This window comes from Rhinolophus sinicus, chromosome 14 (assembly GCF_057876585.1).
Source record: "Rhinolophus sinicus isolate RSI-liver-muscle chromosome 14, RSI-T2T, whole genome shotgun sequence".
Taxonomy (NCBI): domain Eukaryota; kingdom Metazoa; phylum Chordata; class Mammalia; order Chiroptera; family Rhinolophidae; genus Rhinolophus; species Rhinolophus sinicus.
The window spans coordinates 183147039-183166718 of record NC_142514.1 but is presented as its reverse complement, the minus strand read 5'-3'; the positions used below and the strand labels follow the sequence as shown (position 1 = coordinate 183166718).

The 19680-nt window shown below is 49.0% G+C and overlaps 1 protein-coding gene across 1 annotated transcript; it reads left to right on the top strand.

The window, feature by feature from the left end:
* Window positions 1-413: 413 nt before the first annotated feature.
* CATSPER1 (cation channel sperm associated 1) lies at window positions 414-19388 on the top strand. The gene is made up of 16 exons (XM_088789910.1): window positions 414-556; window positions 10220-10284; window positions 10334-10467; window positions 10831-11016; window positions 11502-11904; window positions 12891-13103; window positions 13796-13909; window positions 14082-14241; window positions 14527-14618; window positions 14741-14884; window positions 15050-15113; window positions 15290-15362; window positions 15487-15547; window positions 16792-16867; window positions 19090-19204; window positions 19362-19388. The coding sequence occupies exons 1-16, from the start codon at window positions 414-416 to the stop codon at window positions 19386-19388; spliced, it is 2070 nt and encodes a 689-aa protein (XP_088646036.1).
* The last annotated feature ends 292 nt before the right edge of the window (window positions 19389-19680 follow it).

The window sequence follows — 19680 nt, the reverse complement described above, 5'->3', positions numbered from 1 at the left end:
CCTCCATAGGTACTTTGGAGTTCAAACCCTGGCTCTGCCACTTACTGATCACATGACCTTGTCTTAGTCTGTAAGCTTCACTTTCCTCACCTTTGAAATGAACCATTTCCCTCCTGGGCTTTGTGAACAGTATTTGCCATAAGACACCTAGCACCGTGCCTGGCACATGGAAATATTCCCAAAGTGGGCTTCTCCAGGACTGACACCCTTCACATTGTAGAGGTTAGGGGTGGGCACATCAATTCCAAGAGTTTTCTGGCATTCTGAGGGAAGGGTGCCTGTTTCTACTTTGCCCAAAGGCACTGCATGGGCGAGCAACCTGGATATTTATGATTAGTGAAGGATGTGCAAAGCGTGTGGGGAGCAAAGAGGCGGACAGGACTGTCCATCTGGAGAGGCTCCCTGGACGAGCGATGTCCCAGCTGAGAACAGGGATGGAGGAGGTGCTCCAGACGAGGAACAACGTGCCCAGAGGCACCAGGTCGGAGAAAGCCTGGGCATTGGTGAGCCAGGGAGTGCTGGGCTGTCCGGGTGGCGAGAAGCATGCCAGCACCAGGTAATGAAAGGCCTTAAATGTCATGCTTGGAAGTTCAGATTGTGCATGGGACACTCGAGTAAATGGAATGGCCAGAGGTGACCAGCAGGGGAAGCCAGGCTGTCCCTGGAGTGGAGGGGGTCACCATCTCAGCCCATCTGCAGCCCATTCCTGACACAGCAGCACACGAGGTAGGGTCCTCTGTTGTAGGTGAAGGGGAGTCACTGATGGAGGCAGGAGAAAGGCTTTTCATAAACTGCAAGTGCTGCTGGGAGAAGCCACATTAATAAGCACAAAGATACTAGTAACATTTATTCAGCACTTGCTGTACGCCAGGCACTGTTCTCCACGCTTTATGTATTCTAATTTACTTGATTCTTACAATAACCCAGTGAGATAGGTGTTATTCTTGTACCTCTTTCACAGAAGAGTAAACTGAAGCACAAAAAGGTGAAGCGCCCAGGCTTACCCAGCTGGAAGAGGCTGAGCTAGAACAGAAACCAGAGTGCTCGGAGTCCCGAGGCCCAGCTCCCACCACTGGAATACGTCTCACCGCCTCACACGTGCCCAGCAATCCCTGCAGTCTCGTTATTAAACAGCTTCCTTAGATAAGCCCCCTGAGAGCGGGCTTGAGTGGGAGGAAGGGGCAGAGAGGTAAGGAAGGCAGGGCAAAGAGAGAGGATGCTGTCGACCTGCCAACACAAATGGGCAGAGTGGCAGGATGTGCTAGAGGAGCGGAAAGGGGACTGGAGGGCTTAGCACCTGAGGAGAGGAGGTTGGCCATCCTGGAGAGGAGATTGAGAGGAAAAGGGGAGGTGACTGAGGGAGGAGAGCATGGCGGCCCTTTTCTCAGTATCATCTACCTGAGTTAGCTCCTATGACCCAGCAGGGTCGCAGGAATCTGAGGATCCCAGCCAGCCATCCCTCTCCTCCCCAAGAGTTCTCTGGCATTCTCCAGTGGGCAAAGGACAGGACAGGAACAACCTCCCAATCCCCCACTCTCCACCCCTGTCTCAATCCCCTGGGATTTTCACAACACTCAGGCAAGGCGAGGGAGGCAGAGCCTGATACTCCATTACAAATGGGGAGACTGAGTCCCAGAGAGGGGATGTGGCTTCCAGAGGTGGCCTAGAGCCAGGCCAGAGACAGAGTGAGGTCACTCATGAGCTGGAGCTACAAGAGGCAAGATCCTGGGTCCTCTATCCCAACTATGTCTCCAGCCCAGAGCTCCCTTCCTGAGTCTTCCCCAGGCCCATGAAACACGCTGTGTTCAAAACCAAACATCTCATCTTCTGCCCAAACCAGCTCCTCCAGTGCTCTCGGTTTCAGGGACTAGCGCCCCCATTCAAGCAGATGCTCAAGCCCCGATTCTTGGTGTCTCTTTAATGTCTCCCTCATCCTTTCCCCAATGCCACCTACCTGTTACCATGTACATTCTGACTCCTGAATAATTGGCATTTACCTACCTCTCTTTCCCCACAACGTCTGCCTTAGTCCAAACCATCAGAGCTTCTCTACTGGTTGTATCAACAGCCTCCTAACTGACCTACCTGCCTCAGTCTTCCCACTGCAAATGCAATCTCCTCTCTGTATTCAGAGGAATCCTTAAAGCCATGTGATCCCATCACGCCCTTGTTTGAAACAACCCTCCCCCCTTACTAGGCCCACAAGACCCAGCCTAGCCTGAACATTCCAAAATCTTTCAGCTACATCTCCCATTGGCCCCCACCCCTCATCATGTTCCAACCACACTGGATTACACACCATTCCCTGAATACAATGTCAAGTCTGACTCTTACTAGCTCTTGAAAGCTGAATTTTGCCAGCCAGTTGAACACAATTGAATTATATTAAAAATTAAATTTAAAATTATATTATTAATTAAATTATGTAAACTTACCATTAAATCAATTACATTAATAACAAAGGTAATAAATACTTACAACTCATTACTTTCTAATTAGTTTACGAGGTTTTCCTATTCTTTATGCTCTTAAGGTTACCTAATGTCTATTATATGTGTCTGGTGGACATCCTATAGGATGGTGTGCTACTTACTGTGTGTCTCTTCCAAACAATGTTCAGTGACATTACATAAGTGGTGTGAAATCAGCTGCCATGGTGGGAGTAGTGACACTACAAATCAGCAAACGCTATAAACCGAAGATTGATTTATTGTATTGTTGATCAACTAGACCAGGGATGGGCAAACTACAAGCCAACTCTGGCCCACCACCTGTTTTTGTAAATAAATGTTTATTGGAACACAGCCACACTCATTCATTGACTTATTGGTCTGTGGCTGCTTTTGCAATACAATAACAGAGTTGAGTAGTTGCCATAGAGAAAGTATGGCCCCCAAAGCTTAAAACATTTACCAGGACCTTCATGAAAAAAGTTTGTTGCTCATTAACCAAAACAAAAATATCAACCAACATTCACATCAGAACTACACATGGAGGGATGAGTGTTAAACATTCACAAGCGTATCACTGCCTGTAGATGCCAGGCCCATTCACACCTCCATTCTTTGCACACAGTGTCCCCTTTTCCCACCACGCTTTTTTCCTTCTGGTCCACCTGGAGAGTTCATACCCATTCTTCAAAACACAATTCAAATGTCCCTTTTCCCATTCTGCCTGTATCAGTTAGCTATGTGCTGTGTAACAAACCACCCCAAAACATAATGGCTATAAAAAATGTATTATTTCTCATGAGATTATGGGTCATCTTGGTGGTTCTGCTGATCTGGGCTGAGCTTGGTTGATCTCACTGTGCTGTGCTCACGCATGATACATGACCAGCTGGAAGGGTGGCTGGGAGCTGGCTAGTCTAAAACGGCCTTAGCCAAGATGACTCAGCTGTGCTCCAAATGGTCTCTCTTATCTTTAGCAGAGGAGCCTCACTGCCCAAGTGTGGGAGAGAAAACAGGCAAGTTCTCTTGAGTCTTTCAAGAGACACTCCATCACTTTTGCCACATTCGATTGGCCAAAGCAAGCCACAAGGTCAGTCCAGATTCAAGGGGTGGGGAAATAGAGGCTGCAAAGTCACATTTCAAGGGGTATTGTGGATAGAAGGTGGGGAGAAATGGGACTTTTTATTTACTCAATCTATCACACTACCTTTCTCTCTTTCCTCAAGCAATGGAGCCCCTCCTGATTCTGTGTTCATACAGCACTCCTAAGGAACAAAACAAAACAAAACCTGTCATAAGCTCTTTGTCAAGATAAGGACTCTACCAGAGACATTGACTTATTTACCTTTGTGTACAAAAGGGCAAGAGACATGGATGGAGTTCTAAGGCTCTTCTAACAAAGAAAACTGGCAGTGTGTATGTCTTTTAAAGTTACTGTATCAGCCAGGATTTGATCAGAGAAATAAAGTTATTGGGAGTAATTATATAAGGTCAAGATATATTGTATTATAGGGCTATGACCCTACATAATTGTAAAAGCTGATTATATAAGTGTCGTCCCTCTAGCTGGAGCTGGAGCCTAAAGACCAGTAAGCCGGCAGTTGGGGAGAATGTGAGGTGGGGGAAGCAAGAACACACTGGCATCAGTGAAGATGAGCTAGAACCCACAGGATGGACCAGAACCCACATCAGTCTCTTGCTACATCTAAGGCTCTAACTGTGGTGATGCAGATGACCTACAAGAAAAGCCAGCACACTGTCAGGTTGCTAAACATACACCTGGAACAGGAGTGACAGTAGTTGAAGGAGGATCTGGCATAAGCTGGAGGAGCTGTGGACTGAGCTGCTGCCCCATGCCCAACAAGGTGAGCTAGCAAGTAAGGGCCATTGCTACTGCTTGTGGTGCCCCTGCATCAACCTTCCCAGTTGAAAAAGGATGCAATTACTATTTTATGTCTATTTTCCAAATCTTGCACAAAATGTCAATTGTGGTTCCCATTAAGTCAGAACTATGTTGGGAGGAGAATTCTGGGAAACAGAAACAGACCCTCAGATTTGTGCTGTGGTTATTGCCCCCATCCCAGAATTTATTGGGAGGTTAGTACTCAATAGCTGGCAGAACCTACCATTGGTTCCCTGACATTACAGTGTGAGTTGTTGTGGTAAAAACGGCCAAGTGGAAACCTGTGAAATTGTCCTCCCACCCCTGCCAAGTTATAAACCAAAAGCAATACCATAATCCTGGAGAAACTGCAGATTGATTAGTGCCACCATCAAGGATTTGGGAGATGCAAGGGTAGTGATTCCAGTCACGTCCCCTATAACTCACTTTTTGCAGGGAAAAAAGGAAATAATGGTGTGGTGATGCCAATCACAGCTGCCATTCTAGATTTGATATCTTTATTGGAGAAAATCAGTATAAACCCCAGCAACTGGTATGTGGCTATTGAACTAGCAAATGATTTTTCTTACATTCCCATGAGTATGGTAAATTACACTCAGTTTGCATTTACACAGCAGGGATAACAGTATACCTTTACTGTCTTGCCCCTGGATTATGCCATTTTCCTGCAAACTGCAAGGTCCAGAGGGATGGTGATAGTATTGACAACACAGAGAACACTATGCTGCTACATTTGATTGGTGCCATTATGCTAATCAGACTCTGTGAGCAGGAAACAGCAAGCCTCTTAGGTGCCTTAGACATATGTGTGCCAGAGGGTCGGAGATGAACTCTGTGGAAGTTCAAGGGCCTGCCACATCAGGAAAGTTTCTACAGGCCTAGAGGTCTGGGGAATATCAGATATCTTCTAATGTACATTTTGGATTTTGGAGCCAACATATATCACATTTGGACAAGTTGCTTTGACTCATTTACTGGGTAACCTGTAAATCTGATAATGTTAGGTCTGGATCAGAAGTCCAGGCTGTGTTACAAGCTGCCCTACCACTTGGGCATTACGCCTGGTAGATTCACATGCCTGACTTAGGTGTCAGCCAAAAATGCCATGTGGTGCCTCTGGCAAGGCCCAGGAGAAGCATCACAGCCATGACCCTTGGAGCTTTGGCCATGCTGTCCTCTGCCAACAACTATTCCACATTCTAAAAAGCAGCTTCTGGCTTGCTACTGGACCTTGGTAAAGACTGAATGCCTGATCTATGGAACATCAAATGTTCTTCATGAACTTGGTGAGCCATAGAATCATGAAATTGGATTTGCACAGTTGCATCCATAAGAAATTGAAGTGGTATATATGCTACTGGGCCCAAGCAGATCCAGAGCACAAAGGAGCTGCCTGAGCAGGCAGTTCAGAGTCCCATCGTATTTGTTTCTACTGCTTTACCTTCGCTCCCTTTGTTTTCGCTCAACGATTTGAAGGGGAGGAGGAAAAAGGACAGGCCTGATTTATAGGAGGCTTTGCACAGTAAGCCAGTGCCAGCCAGAGTGGACAGTTATGACAGACAGTGGTGATAAGAAGGAAAATCCTCCCAGTGGGCAGAACCCTGGGTGAAACGTGTGTTATCCACCTTATGTGGAAGGAAAGAAGGCCTAAGATGCAGATTTATGTGGACGCATGAGCAAGCCAGGTGCAGAGACTTGGAACTTGATGACACGATGTTCGAGGAGAGAGGTCTGGGGATGGCTTCTTAAAATGCTCACACAATGGGAGGATATTCATGTCCCATGTAAATGTCAATCAGAAGGCAATCAGTACTCACTAGCAATTAGATAAGATGACCCACTCTATGGATTTGGTCAGCCTCTTTTTCCAAATTTGTACTTTCTCAATGGACGCATGCACAAAGGGTGAAGCCACTAGATTTCCGTATGTGATAGGAGATTTCTGTGCTCTTTGTCCAGGTTTTCACACAGTTGTTGTTTTTTAAGTTTTAAATTTAAAAAATGTATCATAGTAAAAAATACATAACATAAAATTTACCATTTTAGCCATTTTTAAGTGTACGATTCAAGTGCACTCACAATGTTGTGTGACCATCACCACCATCCATCTCCAGAACTTTTTCATCACCCCAGACTGAAACTCTGTGCCTATTAAACACTAACTCCCCATTATGCCCTCTCCATAGCCCTTGGTAACCACTAAACTTCTTGTCTCTATGAATTTGCCTATTCTGGGTACCTCATTTAAGTGGAAACATACAATATTTGTCCTTTCATGTCTGGCTTATTTCACTTAGCATAATGTCTTCAGGGTTCATCTATGTTATAGTATGTTGTCAGAATTTCCCTCCTTTTTAAGGCTGAATAATATGGTATTGTATATAGAGACCACATTTTGTTAATCCACCCACCTTTTGGCTATTGTGAATAATGCTGCTATGGACATGGGTGTACAGATGGGTGTTCCAGTCCCTGCTTTCAATTCTTTCGGTACATACCCACACAGTTTTTTAAATATTCTCAAATAAACTAGTGTTTGTTTAATAAAGTTAACCATTCTGCAGCATCATTTTTTTTTCATCTCCAAGAGTCTTTGACACCAGTACCTCTCTGTGAAGAATGCAGTGTGTGTGACAACATCAAGTTTTTATTTGTTGGTTTTGGTTGGTTTTGTTTTTTCACAAGAGCAGTGAAAATAAAAACTCTTATGGAGCCAACTCTCAGGAATACCACCAGTTCAAATGCCAAGACAAGTTTTCCAAGACAGACCTTTTGATTCCAGATATGAAAAAAACATTAAATATAGCTTGGCCATTTGTTTGTTTCTTTATAAAAGCTGTTGCATCAGGAAAAATTATCTTGATTATCAGCATCATTTACAAATCTTACAAGTACATGGCACTTATCAGTGAAATCTATTGACTCATCAGCCTGGATAAAGAATCTCTTGTTTTCTAGTTTAATACCCAAAGAAATAAAAACAAAAGGCTCTTCAGCATCATGAGATATGTCATTAATACATCAAGTTATGGTTCTCCCTGAGAGTAGAACCTTTTCACTTTTTGGATGGCACTTTTCGCTAGCTTGATAATTTCATATGTTGGTATTATTAGGCTCTCTTTTCTGGACAATAGGTTCTGCTACCCGATAACTTGCTTTTTGAGGCTTTTTACTGAATGTGGCCTTTAAAATAAAAGCCCTTGTCTGTTTGTTTTGAGGTACCAATAGATAGAAATTAATGCATTCACTTGTCAAATGGCCATGATTTGTAGCTCTTTTCAATTTTGCTGAAGCTATTGCTACATTTGTAAATTGTAATTCTTTATCACTAACCCTGCCAGTCCTAAGCTCCTCCTCTTTCATTTCATACCTCATTACAAAAAATCACCACATTGGATCATTAGACACATTTGTAAACCACAAATGCTAATAAGATATACAATAGAAGGCCATAATAAATAACTAAATAAGAAACTTGCAAAAAACACAAAGTCATGCTGAAATTCACTTCTAACCTGCATGATTCATGTTTTATAGTGTTTACATCAACAGCAAAGTGGCAGGAAGGCAGCTGAGTCACAGCATGTAGAAATTATTTCTTTAGTAGGAAAAGTTTGTCTTCTTTTCTGTCACACCAGAGTGTGACAGTCATCAGTGCACAAGGAGAGGTGCGGGGAGGTAATTCAGGAGGGCGAGGCTGATGTCTTCAGTCCTACCTCCTCCTCTCCAGCCAATACATGCTTACAAACAGTCAACAGACTGCCTGATCTCACGTTGAAATCTGAGAAAGGACTCACCGATGACACAGTCCCACTGTGCACTGCCAGACTGAGCTGAATGACCTCTCACAGTTTCTGACACTGCTCAGTTACTGTCAATCACTGAAAGCACTGGCTTCACACGACACATGAAGATAAAAAACACTTTTTTTTTTCAATCACAATTCAGAATTTCAGTACAGATTTCCTGGCCTAGAAGCATCTCAAAGCCAACTCCATAGTTCCATAGAACCCTAGTTGAAAACTCTGCCCTAGAGTGTTGATTCTGTCAACTTGTGGTATCTACACGCTAGCCCATAGGAAAGGGGAAAACAGGTCCGCGCCCAGGGCTTTCAATCCAAGACCCGGAAGTTCTCACATTGCTTCTGCCCTCACCCTTTGGCCACACCTCCATGCAAAGCACACTGGGAAATGTAACCTCCAGTTGGGAGGACATGTGCCCAGGAAGACGAGAAAAATGGGTTTGTGGAACAGCTAGCAGTCTACCACAAACTCTTTCCTTTTCTGCTGCTGGTAAGAGACACTGAGCATCTCTTTTATTTCCCCTTCCTTCCGCTTCCTTGTCCCCACTCTGATTCAAGCCATTGTTTCTCAATCTAGTTGTGTAGGACACCAGCTCCCTGGCCCATGCTGGTATCATGAGCCTGTGCTTCCTTCTGGGCTAAGGCTGCCAGTCGTTGGTCGGCCGCTCACAGCAGCCCTCACCAGCTGCTGGCTGCTCCCAATGGCTGCTGGCCGCTCATGGCAGCACACAATGGCCCAACTGCTCTTGGTAGCCCAGCTCTAGGGAGAACTGTTGTTCACAATCTTAGTTGCAGAGGGCACAGAGGGCGCACCTCACTGGCCCATGTGGGAATTGAACCAATGACCTCAACCTCGGCGTTAGGAGCACGACACTCCAACCACCTGAGCCACCAGGCTATCCCTGATACTGGGCATCTTGAGGGTAGGGAAGGTGTCTCTTTTATCACTGAGAACCTGGACCCAATGCCATTCTGGACATAGCTGTGACCAAGGACTCAGGAAGGAGCTGCAGTCAAAGGAATGACCTCTAAGCTTCCGAAAGAGCTGCACTGGCACAAATGAATTTGGTGTACAGCAAAAGCTTTGCAGTGGATTTCAGCAGGAAGACAGTACAGCATGGTGGTTAAGGTGACAGACTGAAATAGTCCTGATTTTAAGTTCTTATTCATCAAGCTACTCATTTATACTCTCTGAGCCATGGCACCTTCCTTAGTAAAATGGGGATAATAATATCCATCGTGTACAGTTGTTGCGAGGATTAAATTAAAATTGCATAAAGTAGGTCCTCAATAAATAATGGTCCTTGGAGGGGTTATCACTTTTTAAGGGGTGTAAATGTCTAACTATTATGTTGCTGTGTACACTTGAAACTAATAAAAATAAATAAAATAATAGCTGATAGTTTTATTTTAGTAGTAACGCAAGAAGGGGTTCCATCATTCTCAATGATCAAGGAGAAACTAATAATACAAATTAACATGCACTGTGCTGTTAGTATAAGCTTTACATGTCTTAACTTTTTGATCCTTTGAGGTAGGTGCTATTATCCCCATTTTACAGAGAAAGAAACTGAGGCACAAGAAGATTAAACAACTCACCTAAGATCACACAACTACTTACAGTGGAGTCAGGCAGTTTGAAACCCAGAGCCAACTGGTACCTAGGTGGGACTAGGGATTGGGCCACTTGGCCTCTTAAAGTTCTTTCTAACAACAGGGCTAAGCAAGTTGCTAAGGCCTATGGTGTCATCCTGAATGTCTCTGTCCAGCTTTGCCACTGACCTGCTGGGTCACCTTGGACCATTCCCTTCCCGTCTCTTGATCTCAGTTTCCTAATTTTACAATGAAGAGGTTAGACATGAGGATCGTTGATGCTTAACAATAGCCCAGTAGGAGGCATTTGGGAATTAGGCCTGGGAGGAGGCCTGCTGGTGACATCACAGAGAGGAGCATTCCATGGGAAGAGTCAGGCTTTCCTTGAAGCCCCATTGCCACAGCTTAGGTGAGAGGGACAATCCAGGGAGAGGCCTATTGGGCCCCTGTTTTGAGCTATTCTTCTTCCAGGGTTCCCAGCATAGTCATGCAGCAACCTTCGATGGCTGAAAAGGCTCAAAATGAGGCAGATACCAGTGATTTGGATGCGCTCTCTCACCCCAGTTCATCAACTCCGCACCATAGGCCAAGGCACAGTGGAGTCCACCACCATCACAAGTCCCATCACCACAGTGTGTCTCATCACCATGGTGCGTCCCACCAACACAGCATTTCCCATCACGGTGTATCGCATCATCGTGGTGAATCTCACCACCTTGGTGAGTTCCAAAACTTACCTGACGATGCTATCCCCCACCATTCCCACCTCTCCCACCCGCACCACCACTCCCCACATCATGATGGACCCCAACAATCCACATCCCTTGCCCCGGATCCTTCCCATGGCACTGTCCTCTCCCACCGTTCCTATGATAAGGACTACTTAGATGATGATCGCCATCCTGGTAGCAGGAGACATCACGATAGGTCCCACCACCATAGTGAGTCTTATTACCATGGTCCTAGGCCCCAATATCTCAATGAGTCCTCCCACCATGGGCGGCCCCCCCATCCCAGTGGGTCTCACTGCCATAGTGAGGTTTCCCACCATAGTGTGCTCCCTGAGCCTTACCACCATAAAGAGTCCCACCACGACAGTGAGGTGCGTCACCATGATGGACCCCATCACTATGATGCTTACGACGACAGTGGGCACCACCATCACAAGTCCCATCACCACAGTGTGTCTCATCACCATGGTGCGTCCCACCAACACAGCATTTCCCATCACGGTGTATCGCATCATCATGGTGAATCTCACCACCTTGGTGAGTTCCAAAACTTACCTGACGATGCTATCCCCCACCATTCCCACCTCTCCCACCCGCACTGCCACTCCCCACATCATGATGGACCCCAACAATCCACATCCCTTGCCCCGGATCCTTCCCATGGCACTGTCCTCTCCCACCGTTCCTATGATAAGGACTACTTAGATGATGATTGCCATCCTGGTAGCAGAAGACATCACGATAGGTCCCACCACCATAGTGAGTCTTATTACCATGGTCCTAGGCCCCAATATCTCAATGAGTCCTCCCACCATGGGCGGCCCCCCCATCCCAGTGGGTCTCACCGCCATAGTGAGGTTTCCCACCATAGTGTGCTCCCTGAGCCTTACCACCATAAAGAGTCCCACCACGACAGTGAGGTGCGTCACCATGATGGACCCCATCACTATGATGCTTACGACGACAGTGGGCACCATCACCATCAAGCCCAACACCACAGAAGGCCTCCTCATCATGCAAAGACCCATTCCCACCACTCCTATGAAGGGTCCAACCACCAAGGCACACCTCACCATTACAGTGAGCACCACTATGGCCACCCCAGCAAGCACCACCGCAACGCACATCACCATGATTACCGCCATAGTGATCACCACTATGGGGAGTACCATCATGGCAGCTCTCAAGTCTCTGGCCAACACAAATCCCACAGCAAGGTCAGAGTCGGCTCAGCCTATTCTCATGCAGCAGCCGTCCAACCTAGTGTGGCATGCAGACAGAGCATGGTCTTCGGCATGACTCGTTCCCGCAGGGCAGGGCACTCACAGGCCTCTCAGAGATCCACCAAAGTCCATCCTCAAGTTTCCTCCTCTAAAACCTCGGAAAGCTGGGCTGAAAATGACGAGCAATTTCAGAAGCACAAAAGTGAGTCTTTGCCCCTCCTCCAATTCCCAATGCCCGGCCCAGATTCCAGACCTCACTCGGGCCCTCCACCGATCTTCCCCAGATCATGCACTTGACTCTCACCTGCAAGTATATTCCATTGGCTAGTCACTCACCTGACCATTCATCATCCAATTTTTATTCCTTGAATTATGTCCCTCTTCAGGCCATCAGTTGTTTGTTCATTCAGTCGCTGCTTTATTCATTCACATGTTCATGTCTCAAACATTTTGTCTTGTCTCATACGGGTGTCTGGACTGCCTGCGCCCCGGTAGCACAGGGAAGACAAACCCTGTCTTCAAGGGGCTCCAAGGCTGGGGGTGGTCACTTAACCAACCAACCCCAAACCATCCCGTGATGGGGGCCTATCCTCCATATCAGAACACTTACCATTGTGGATTCTATTTGCCCACATTTTCCACACTAACCTGTGAGCTTCTTGAGGACAGAGACTGGGAACCAGTGCCTGAATGAGGGCCTTGTTTGAGGACAGGAAGGGACCTTGGCTGTTAATGCACAACCCACGAAACTTGGCCTCTGGGAGTTCAGCAAACATGGCAACAGTCTCATGAACAAGCAGCGAGGGGTGTATGTCTAACTGGAGAGGGGTAGGGAAGGCAACCAAGAGGGGAAGGTGTTTTCGCAGAATCTTAAAGGGAGAGGGAGAGTTTAGCCAGAGGATAGGGTGGTGAGGAGGATTGGGTTTCCAAGCAAGTAAAGAAAGGCATGGAGATGTAGCAGCATGAGCTTTCCAGGTGTGCTCAAGCAGACTCCAAATCCTAAACAGGCTGGCACCTACCACGGAAGGGTAAGGCCTGTGGCCCAATACCAACGCAGGACAAACATAGAAGCACCTTAGTGAGTGAATGGCAGGCAGGCATGAAGATGAACCCCAATCCAACCTGAGAGGGGGGCCCGGGATTCCCATGCCCCGCTCCATACAGATTTGACTTTCTGGCCCCTTACAGCCAACAGAGCCCAGCGGGCCCACAAGAAGCCGCACAGTGTTGGCTGCTTCAGTTGGTTGTGGGAAAAATTAAGCAACCTCCTTCAGGGCTTCCGGAAAATGATCAGGAACCTGACTGAGTCCCTGTTCTTCGAAGTCTTCATTTTCCTCGTCGTCTGCCTCAACACCACCATGCTTGTGGCCCAGACCTTCGCTGAAGTCGAGATCCGCGGCGGTAAGAGCTGGGAGTCCCGTTCATAAAGAGAAAGGTTTTGATCCTGTCGGCCTGATGCAGTGCCGGGTGATTTATATAACTTAGCTTATTTGATTCTCACACCTGGGAAATAAACGACATTGCCCAATATTAGAGATGAGGTTAAGAAACATAGATGAAGACAGCCAGCCAGAGACAGAAAGGCCCGCCAAACTAGACGATGTGCTGTTTGTAGCTACAGCCACCAGGTGGCGCATCTGCTCTTAATACGTATGCTGCTTTACGCGGGAAGGATGCTGGGAAGCCAGGTGGACTAGAAGGGCCAGGAGACTCTGGAGGAGTAAGAAAGGAAAATATGAGAAGGTGGCCCCTAAAATCCTGGGGAGCAGGGTGAAGGAAAGGACATAAACTAGGGAGAGGAGGATAAGAGGAAGAATGGCTGATGTTTCTTGCATGAGCACTGGTTCAGGCTCCATTTTAAGCATTTTACTGTGTTAAATGCCTTTCATGCTCATGAAAACTCTATTAGGCAGACTGTTATTATCACCGTTTCACAGACAAGAAAACTGAGGCACAGAGCAGTTAAGACACACAGCCATGTGGGCAGAGCCAGGATTTCCCTAAATGGCTGTGTGCGAGCTTCCCGTGGGAAGGAGGTGAAGGGGCCAGTGTTCCTGGGGATGACCCTGAGCAAGCCCCTGGTGTCCCCACAGAGTGGTACTTCATGGTCTTGGATTCCATTTTCCTCTGCATCTACGTGGTAGAAGCCATGCTCAAGATCATTGCTTTGGGATCCAAGTATTTTTCTGACTCCTGGAATAATCTGGGTGGGTGGGGCTGGGGAGCATGTGTGCGTGTGTAATGGGAGCCACCAAACTGCCTAGGGGAGGCTGAAGACAAAAGGGGACAGGGGCAGGCGGTGTTGGCATTTGGGAGGGCTGTGGCCTAGGCTGGGGCCTGGGCAGGAGCCCGTTGCACTCAGGCGCCCTGTGCCCTCAGACTTCTTCATCGTGGTCATGGCCGTGGTGGACTTCATGCTCATGCAGATCAACGCCAGCACCTTCAAGCGCACCGTCTACAACCAAAGCGTTGTCCGGCTCTTCAAGGTCTTCAAGAGCCTGCGGGCCCTGAGGGCCATCCGGGTCCTGCGGAGGCTCAGGTCAGCTGGGCCACAGCTGCCCACCCTGGTCTGGGGACTCTGAAGGAAGAGGGGACCCAGGACTGGACTCCCAAGGAGTGTGTTGTGACCTGTTCCAGGGATGGAGAAGGGGAGGCTATAGACCCCAGCCCACTTCTGATAAGCTTCCTGTCGGATCATTCGCTTCATTTTCCAAAGAGGGGCTGGGACTCTTCCAAGTCACCTCCTGCCTTCAGCGTCAGCTCTGGCACCCAGACACAGATCCGCACCCACGCTGACAGCCTCCCTCTCAACCTCTTCCCACAGCATCCTGACCAGTCTCCAGAACGTGACTGGGACCCTGGTGCGATCCTTGCCATCCATCACCGCCATTCTCATCCTCATGTTTACCTGCCTCTGTATCCTGTGCCGTGGGGGCTGGGGTGGGAGCTGGAGGTGCTGTGGTGGAGGGGGAGGCAGGGACCAGGGGTGGGGGACATGGTCAAATTGGCCCTGGCCTGGTTTGGCCCTGAACAGCCAGTCCTCTTCTCTGTGGTGCTCCGGGCACTGTTCCGCAATTCTGACCCCAAGCGCTTCCAGAACATCTTCACCACCATCTTCACCCTCTTCACCTTGCTCACCCTGGACGACTGGTCCCTCATCTACCTGGACAGCCGAGACCAGGGTGGGACAGGCCCCAAGCAGGGCGGCGGGCAGGGCGCTGGCTGGGTGGACAGATCCTGGGGGCTCAGTTACCCCATCTGCAAAGTGGGGCTTCTGACACTTGCTGGCAGAGGTGAGGTGAGGGCCGGCAAGGAGCTCCCAGCTCCAACAATCCCTTCTCTCCCAGGTGCCTGGTATATCGTCCCCATTCTCATGATTTACATCATCATCCAGTACTTCATCTTCCTCAAGTGAGGGCCCCCGCCCCTGCTCTGCGCCCCAGCTTCACTCCCCTCCCCCAGCAACCCCTGGGCAGCCCTCCCCAGCCCTCACACCCTGGTCATGCCATGATGAACCCAGAGGAGGGTGCAGGGCCTATCCTGCAGCCTCCTCCTTGAGAGCACCCCCACCATCCCCCCACCTCCAGCCTGGTGATTGCCGTCCTAGTGGATAACTTCCAGATGGCACTGCTCCAAGGCCTGGAGAAAGTGAAGCAGGAGGTACTGAGGATGGGGGGCAGGTGGACCAATCAGGGGAAACACAGGAGGGGGCACAGAGGCTGGAGGGAAGGAAGGAAGGCGGCAGGCGTGGGACTCTGACAGGATCGAGTCCTCCTCTTCCCAGAAGGCTGCCCGGATCCATGAGAAGCTGCTGGATGACTCGCTGACGGAGCTCAACCAAGCAGGTATCAGCCCTCCTCTCTTTCCTTAGTCAAACATAGGATTTCAGGCTCAGTTTTAGAATCTGAGACTCAGGAGAACTTTCAGAATTTAGAACTTTGATCCAAAGAGCAGTACGACAGTTCTCTAAAAGCCAATTAAACTGATAGCCAATTCTTGAAACACCCATTAGCAAAATGACTAATTAGCCAAATTATGATTCCCCAAACACTCGTTTCTATTAATAACCGATAAAGTTTATAGAAGTGGTTTTATATGGGATGGTTTCGACTGATTTTGAGGGTTTTGTCAAGGTCACATACACACCTATCTAGAGTCATTCTAAGGGGATTGAGAGATTTCAAAAATGACGTTTCCTGTAGATGTTCATTTTTTCACACCTGACTTTCTTGGTGAATTGATTTTGAGTCAGTTGCTTTACTTCCTGCTTAACGATCTTCAGAACTTTAGAATCTGAGCCCTAGAATCCTGCTCTTAGGATCATTAACACCAGAGGACTAAGGGACCTCAGGGGTTACCTGGCGTTTCACCTGCCCTCTCCATCAAGGACAGACACTGAGGGCAAAAAGGCTTAAGCAAAAGGAGGAATTCATTGGCTCAAATTACTTAGCAAATTGAAGGCGCATGGACTTTGGGGAATGGCTGGATCTAGGACTTGAATGATGGCTGGGATTTGGTCTCCTTCCACCTCCCTGCTTTATAGCCCTCTGTGTGGTTTTGTGCTTAGGGTGGCAGTTCCCTGTGTTGGTAAAATGGCCACCTGCAGCTTCATTCCCAAATCCTCAATTTAGCCATCCCTGTCACTCGCAGCAGAGTCCTTCTTCTCCCAGAAGCTCCAACAAAGTCCCAGAAATGAGTCTCCTTTGTTCCAATTGATCACATGCCTAGTTCTGAACCAATCACTGTAGCCAAAAAAAAAAAAAAAGCTGTTTCAATTGGCCAGACCTGAGTCACATGTCCTTGAAGCTGGGGGTGGAGTCAACTGCAGCTAGACAGCATGGACCCAGAAGGGGTAGGAAAACTGGAAGACTGTCACCAGAGGAAGAGGAAATGGATGCTGGACAGGCAAATTAACAACAACAAAAAAAAACTGCCACACACTCCACGCCTGGAGAAACAATCTCTTTGAGGGCATCCTGGACAAAACCTTGTTAGCCTCTGTGTGTATATCTCCGTAACACATGGGGTTTTCTCCACCTCCTTTCAATCAGGCATGTCCTTGACCTCCTGCTTCTTTCTCTACACCCAGAGCTTGAAGAGGTGATGAATGCACACACTAAACACAAGCACCTCATCGAGAAGAAATTTGGGACTCTTACTGAGAAGTAAGGAGGCCCAAAGGGAGGGGAGGCCATGGGCCTAAGGGGAAAGTTCTGGGAGGCTGACCCGTAGGTTTGCAGGGAAAGGAACATTGCCCACTTCTCTGGACGGGAGGGTGGAACACCCAGGTTTATGCAGTCTGTGGCTAAGACATGGAGAACATTAGTGGCTTCTGCTCACCAAGAGTAATCTCGTGCCACCGAGAGAAGGCCACCAGCAGCGCCTAAAGGGCCGTAAGAGGTCCTCTGAAGCCAAGGGCCAAGGGCAGGGGCAGCAGAGAGGTCCTGGAGGAGCAGTGATTCTATTCATCCTTTTACTCAAGAAGCATCCCTTACCCCTGCTGTGGGCCAGGCCCTGTGAGGACTCCAGGGACACAAAGAAGGCACAGACTAGCACCTGCCCATGAAGGCCCCACCTCTAAAGACTTGTGCTGGGCCCTGGAGCGTGGGTGGACTTCAGCTAAGTGGAGGGATGAGGGGACTGGGTCGGGGGACAGCTTGGGTTAAGGCTGAGAGGCTGATGGTCGACACCCCATTCCTGTTGACTTGAGTGGCCTGCTGGGCCAGGACAGCTGGGGTTTCGGGGCTGTGCTCATGGCAGCGGGACCTTGGCACAGACTCCTGCTGCCTGGCTCTCTCAGAGCTGGGCCCCACCCCACCTCATCCGGACCAGCTCCAAAGCAGCGGACAGGGCAGCCTGATCGCTGGCACCCTCGAGACTCTCCTCAGCCACCCACACAGCCCAAACCCCAAAGGCCTTCCGTGATCAGGCCTTGTCAACCCTGCTGATATCATTGCAGCCACTACCACGCCCATACATCCTTGCTTCACCCACACTGTTTCCCAAGTGGAACACATACTTCGCCTCTGGACCTTTGCCCATACTGTTCTCTCTGCTAGAATGTCGTCTGGTTGCCAATGCCAGCCTCCAGCGACCGAGAGCTGGGAGAGCTGAGTTCCAGTTCTGCCCACCTCACCACTTGCCCTCCTGTCCATCCTCCACTTTCCTGCTCCTTGCCCAGCCTAGGCTGGCCCTTGTGCCTCTGACGTCCTTTCCTTGGGGATCTCTTGGCCTCCAAATCTTCTTCACTGTTCCACCTCCACCAAGAGTGCTCGTTGTTGGTTTTTGTTCATTTATTGTAATCATTGTTTCTTTTTATTTCTTTAGAGAGTGGTCTTTCTTAAAAGCAGTTTTGACTTTCCCCTCCTCCTGATTTTGAAACCCTACCAGGGCTCCTGCCTCCCTTAGGATAAGGTCAGGGCACCTTGCTTTGGCCTGTCCTGGGTGTCTCCACCTCCAATCCATTCATTCTCTAAAAACGCCTTCACTGAGGCTTGCCCCAACCTGCCAGCATATGCCCCCCCTCTTCTGGAGTAGGGAACCAGGAGCCCTGCCTAAGCCTGCCAAATGCTCACATCTTTCAAACTCAGCTCAGGGGTACTTCCTCCAGAAGCCTTTCCTGATCCCCAATACTAGGGCCCTCAGTGGCCTGTCTTTACATTTGTCATAAATGTGAACACACTTGGTTTGCTCCCTGGCTCTGCCACAGGCTACGCTTCTTGAGGGCAGGGGCTGTTTTTTATTTGCTCTATGTTCTCAGAGCACCTTGCAGTGTAGATTGATTGCCGTGTTAGTTGATGGATGGATTGATAGAGCGGGCGGGCAGTGAAGGAGTTAATGAATGGGTAGTAAGGTGAGTGAATGGGTGGGGTTTACGTGGATGACTGCACAGCCTGGGCAGGGGGGAGGTGGGGTTCCAGGGAACAGCGGTTGGGTGGAGGAACAGATGAGTGAGTGAAAGGGTGGGGTGGTCAGATGGGCAAAGGAACGGCTAGGTGGATGGATGGATGGATGGATGGATGGATGGATGGATGGATGGATAGGTAGGTGGTGAGTGGGTGCGGAGAGGTATGGCGTGGTGGGAGGGGCAGGCAGATGGTGGACAGATGGAGGGATGGAGGGTTGGGAGGTACACAATAATAATCAGAACCCTCTGTGGTACAGGCAGACAGGGGTGGGGGCTTATATGTGGAAAAGGACACATGCCATGAAAGGCCACACTCAGGAAAGTTGGGGCTGTGGCTGGAAATGGAGGTCTAGGGTGATGTGAGTGTGTGGGTCAGGGGGGAGGCAAGCAAGAAGAGCCATCCGGGGGTCTCTGGGGGCCCAGAAGCACAGCCAGGCAGGTTGGCCCAAGATCGCCTCTGCCCCCCCGCCCCACCCCCAGGCAACAGGAGCTCCTGTTCCAGTTCCTGCAGCTGGTGGCTGGTGTGGAGCATTATCAACAGAAATTTCGCTCCCAGGCATCTGTCATTGATGAGATTGTGGACACTGCATTTGAGGTGAACCAGGCAGGACCAGAAGGGAGGGGCCGAGGTAGGGGGATGACGGAAGTCCAGGCAAGGGGGCCCATACCCAGAAGTGGCCCGCAGTAACAGTCACATGGGCATTCAGTAGGCAGAGGCCAGCGGCTCAGCCACCCTCCCATCCCCCCCTCAGGCTGGAGAAGAGGACTTCAGGAGGTAACACATGGACAGGGACACGAGATACAGACTTCAGCCTCCGGCAAGCTACCCACCGAGGTGGGTTGGGACAAGTCTCCAGATCTGCTGGGAGGATTGTCAAGCCTGCAGGGCTGGGACCCAACAGAGTTTTAAAACCCCAGGTGGCTCTGTGTCCTCACTGGCTGGGCTCGGGCACAGGGCAGGGGAACTTGTGTGTATGCACATGTGTGTGAGTGAGTGTTGCATGTGAAAGCCACTGTTCTTGGTCCACTCCAACCCCAACAGGGCCCGACACCCTAGCCTGGCCTGGCAGT

Excerpts from the sequence above, each read along its gene's own strand:
- CATSPER1 (XM_088789910.1), top strand. The coding sequence starts at position 414 with ATGTCCCAGCTGAGAACAGGGATGGAGGAGGTGCTCCAGACGAGGAAC. Across the intron at positions 13,910-14,081 it reads TGACTCCTGGAATAATCTGG|ACTTCTTCATCGTGGTCATG; the intron begins GTGGGTGGGGCT and ends CTGTGCCCTCAG. Across the intron at positions 19,205-19,361 it reads TTGTGGACACTGCATTTGAG|GCTGGAGAAGAGGACTTCAG; the intron begins GTGAACCAGGCA and ends TCCCCCCCTCAG.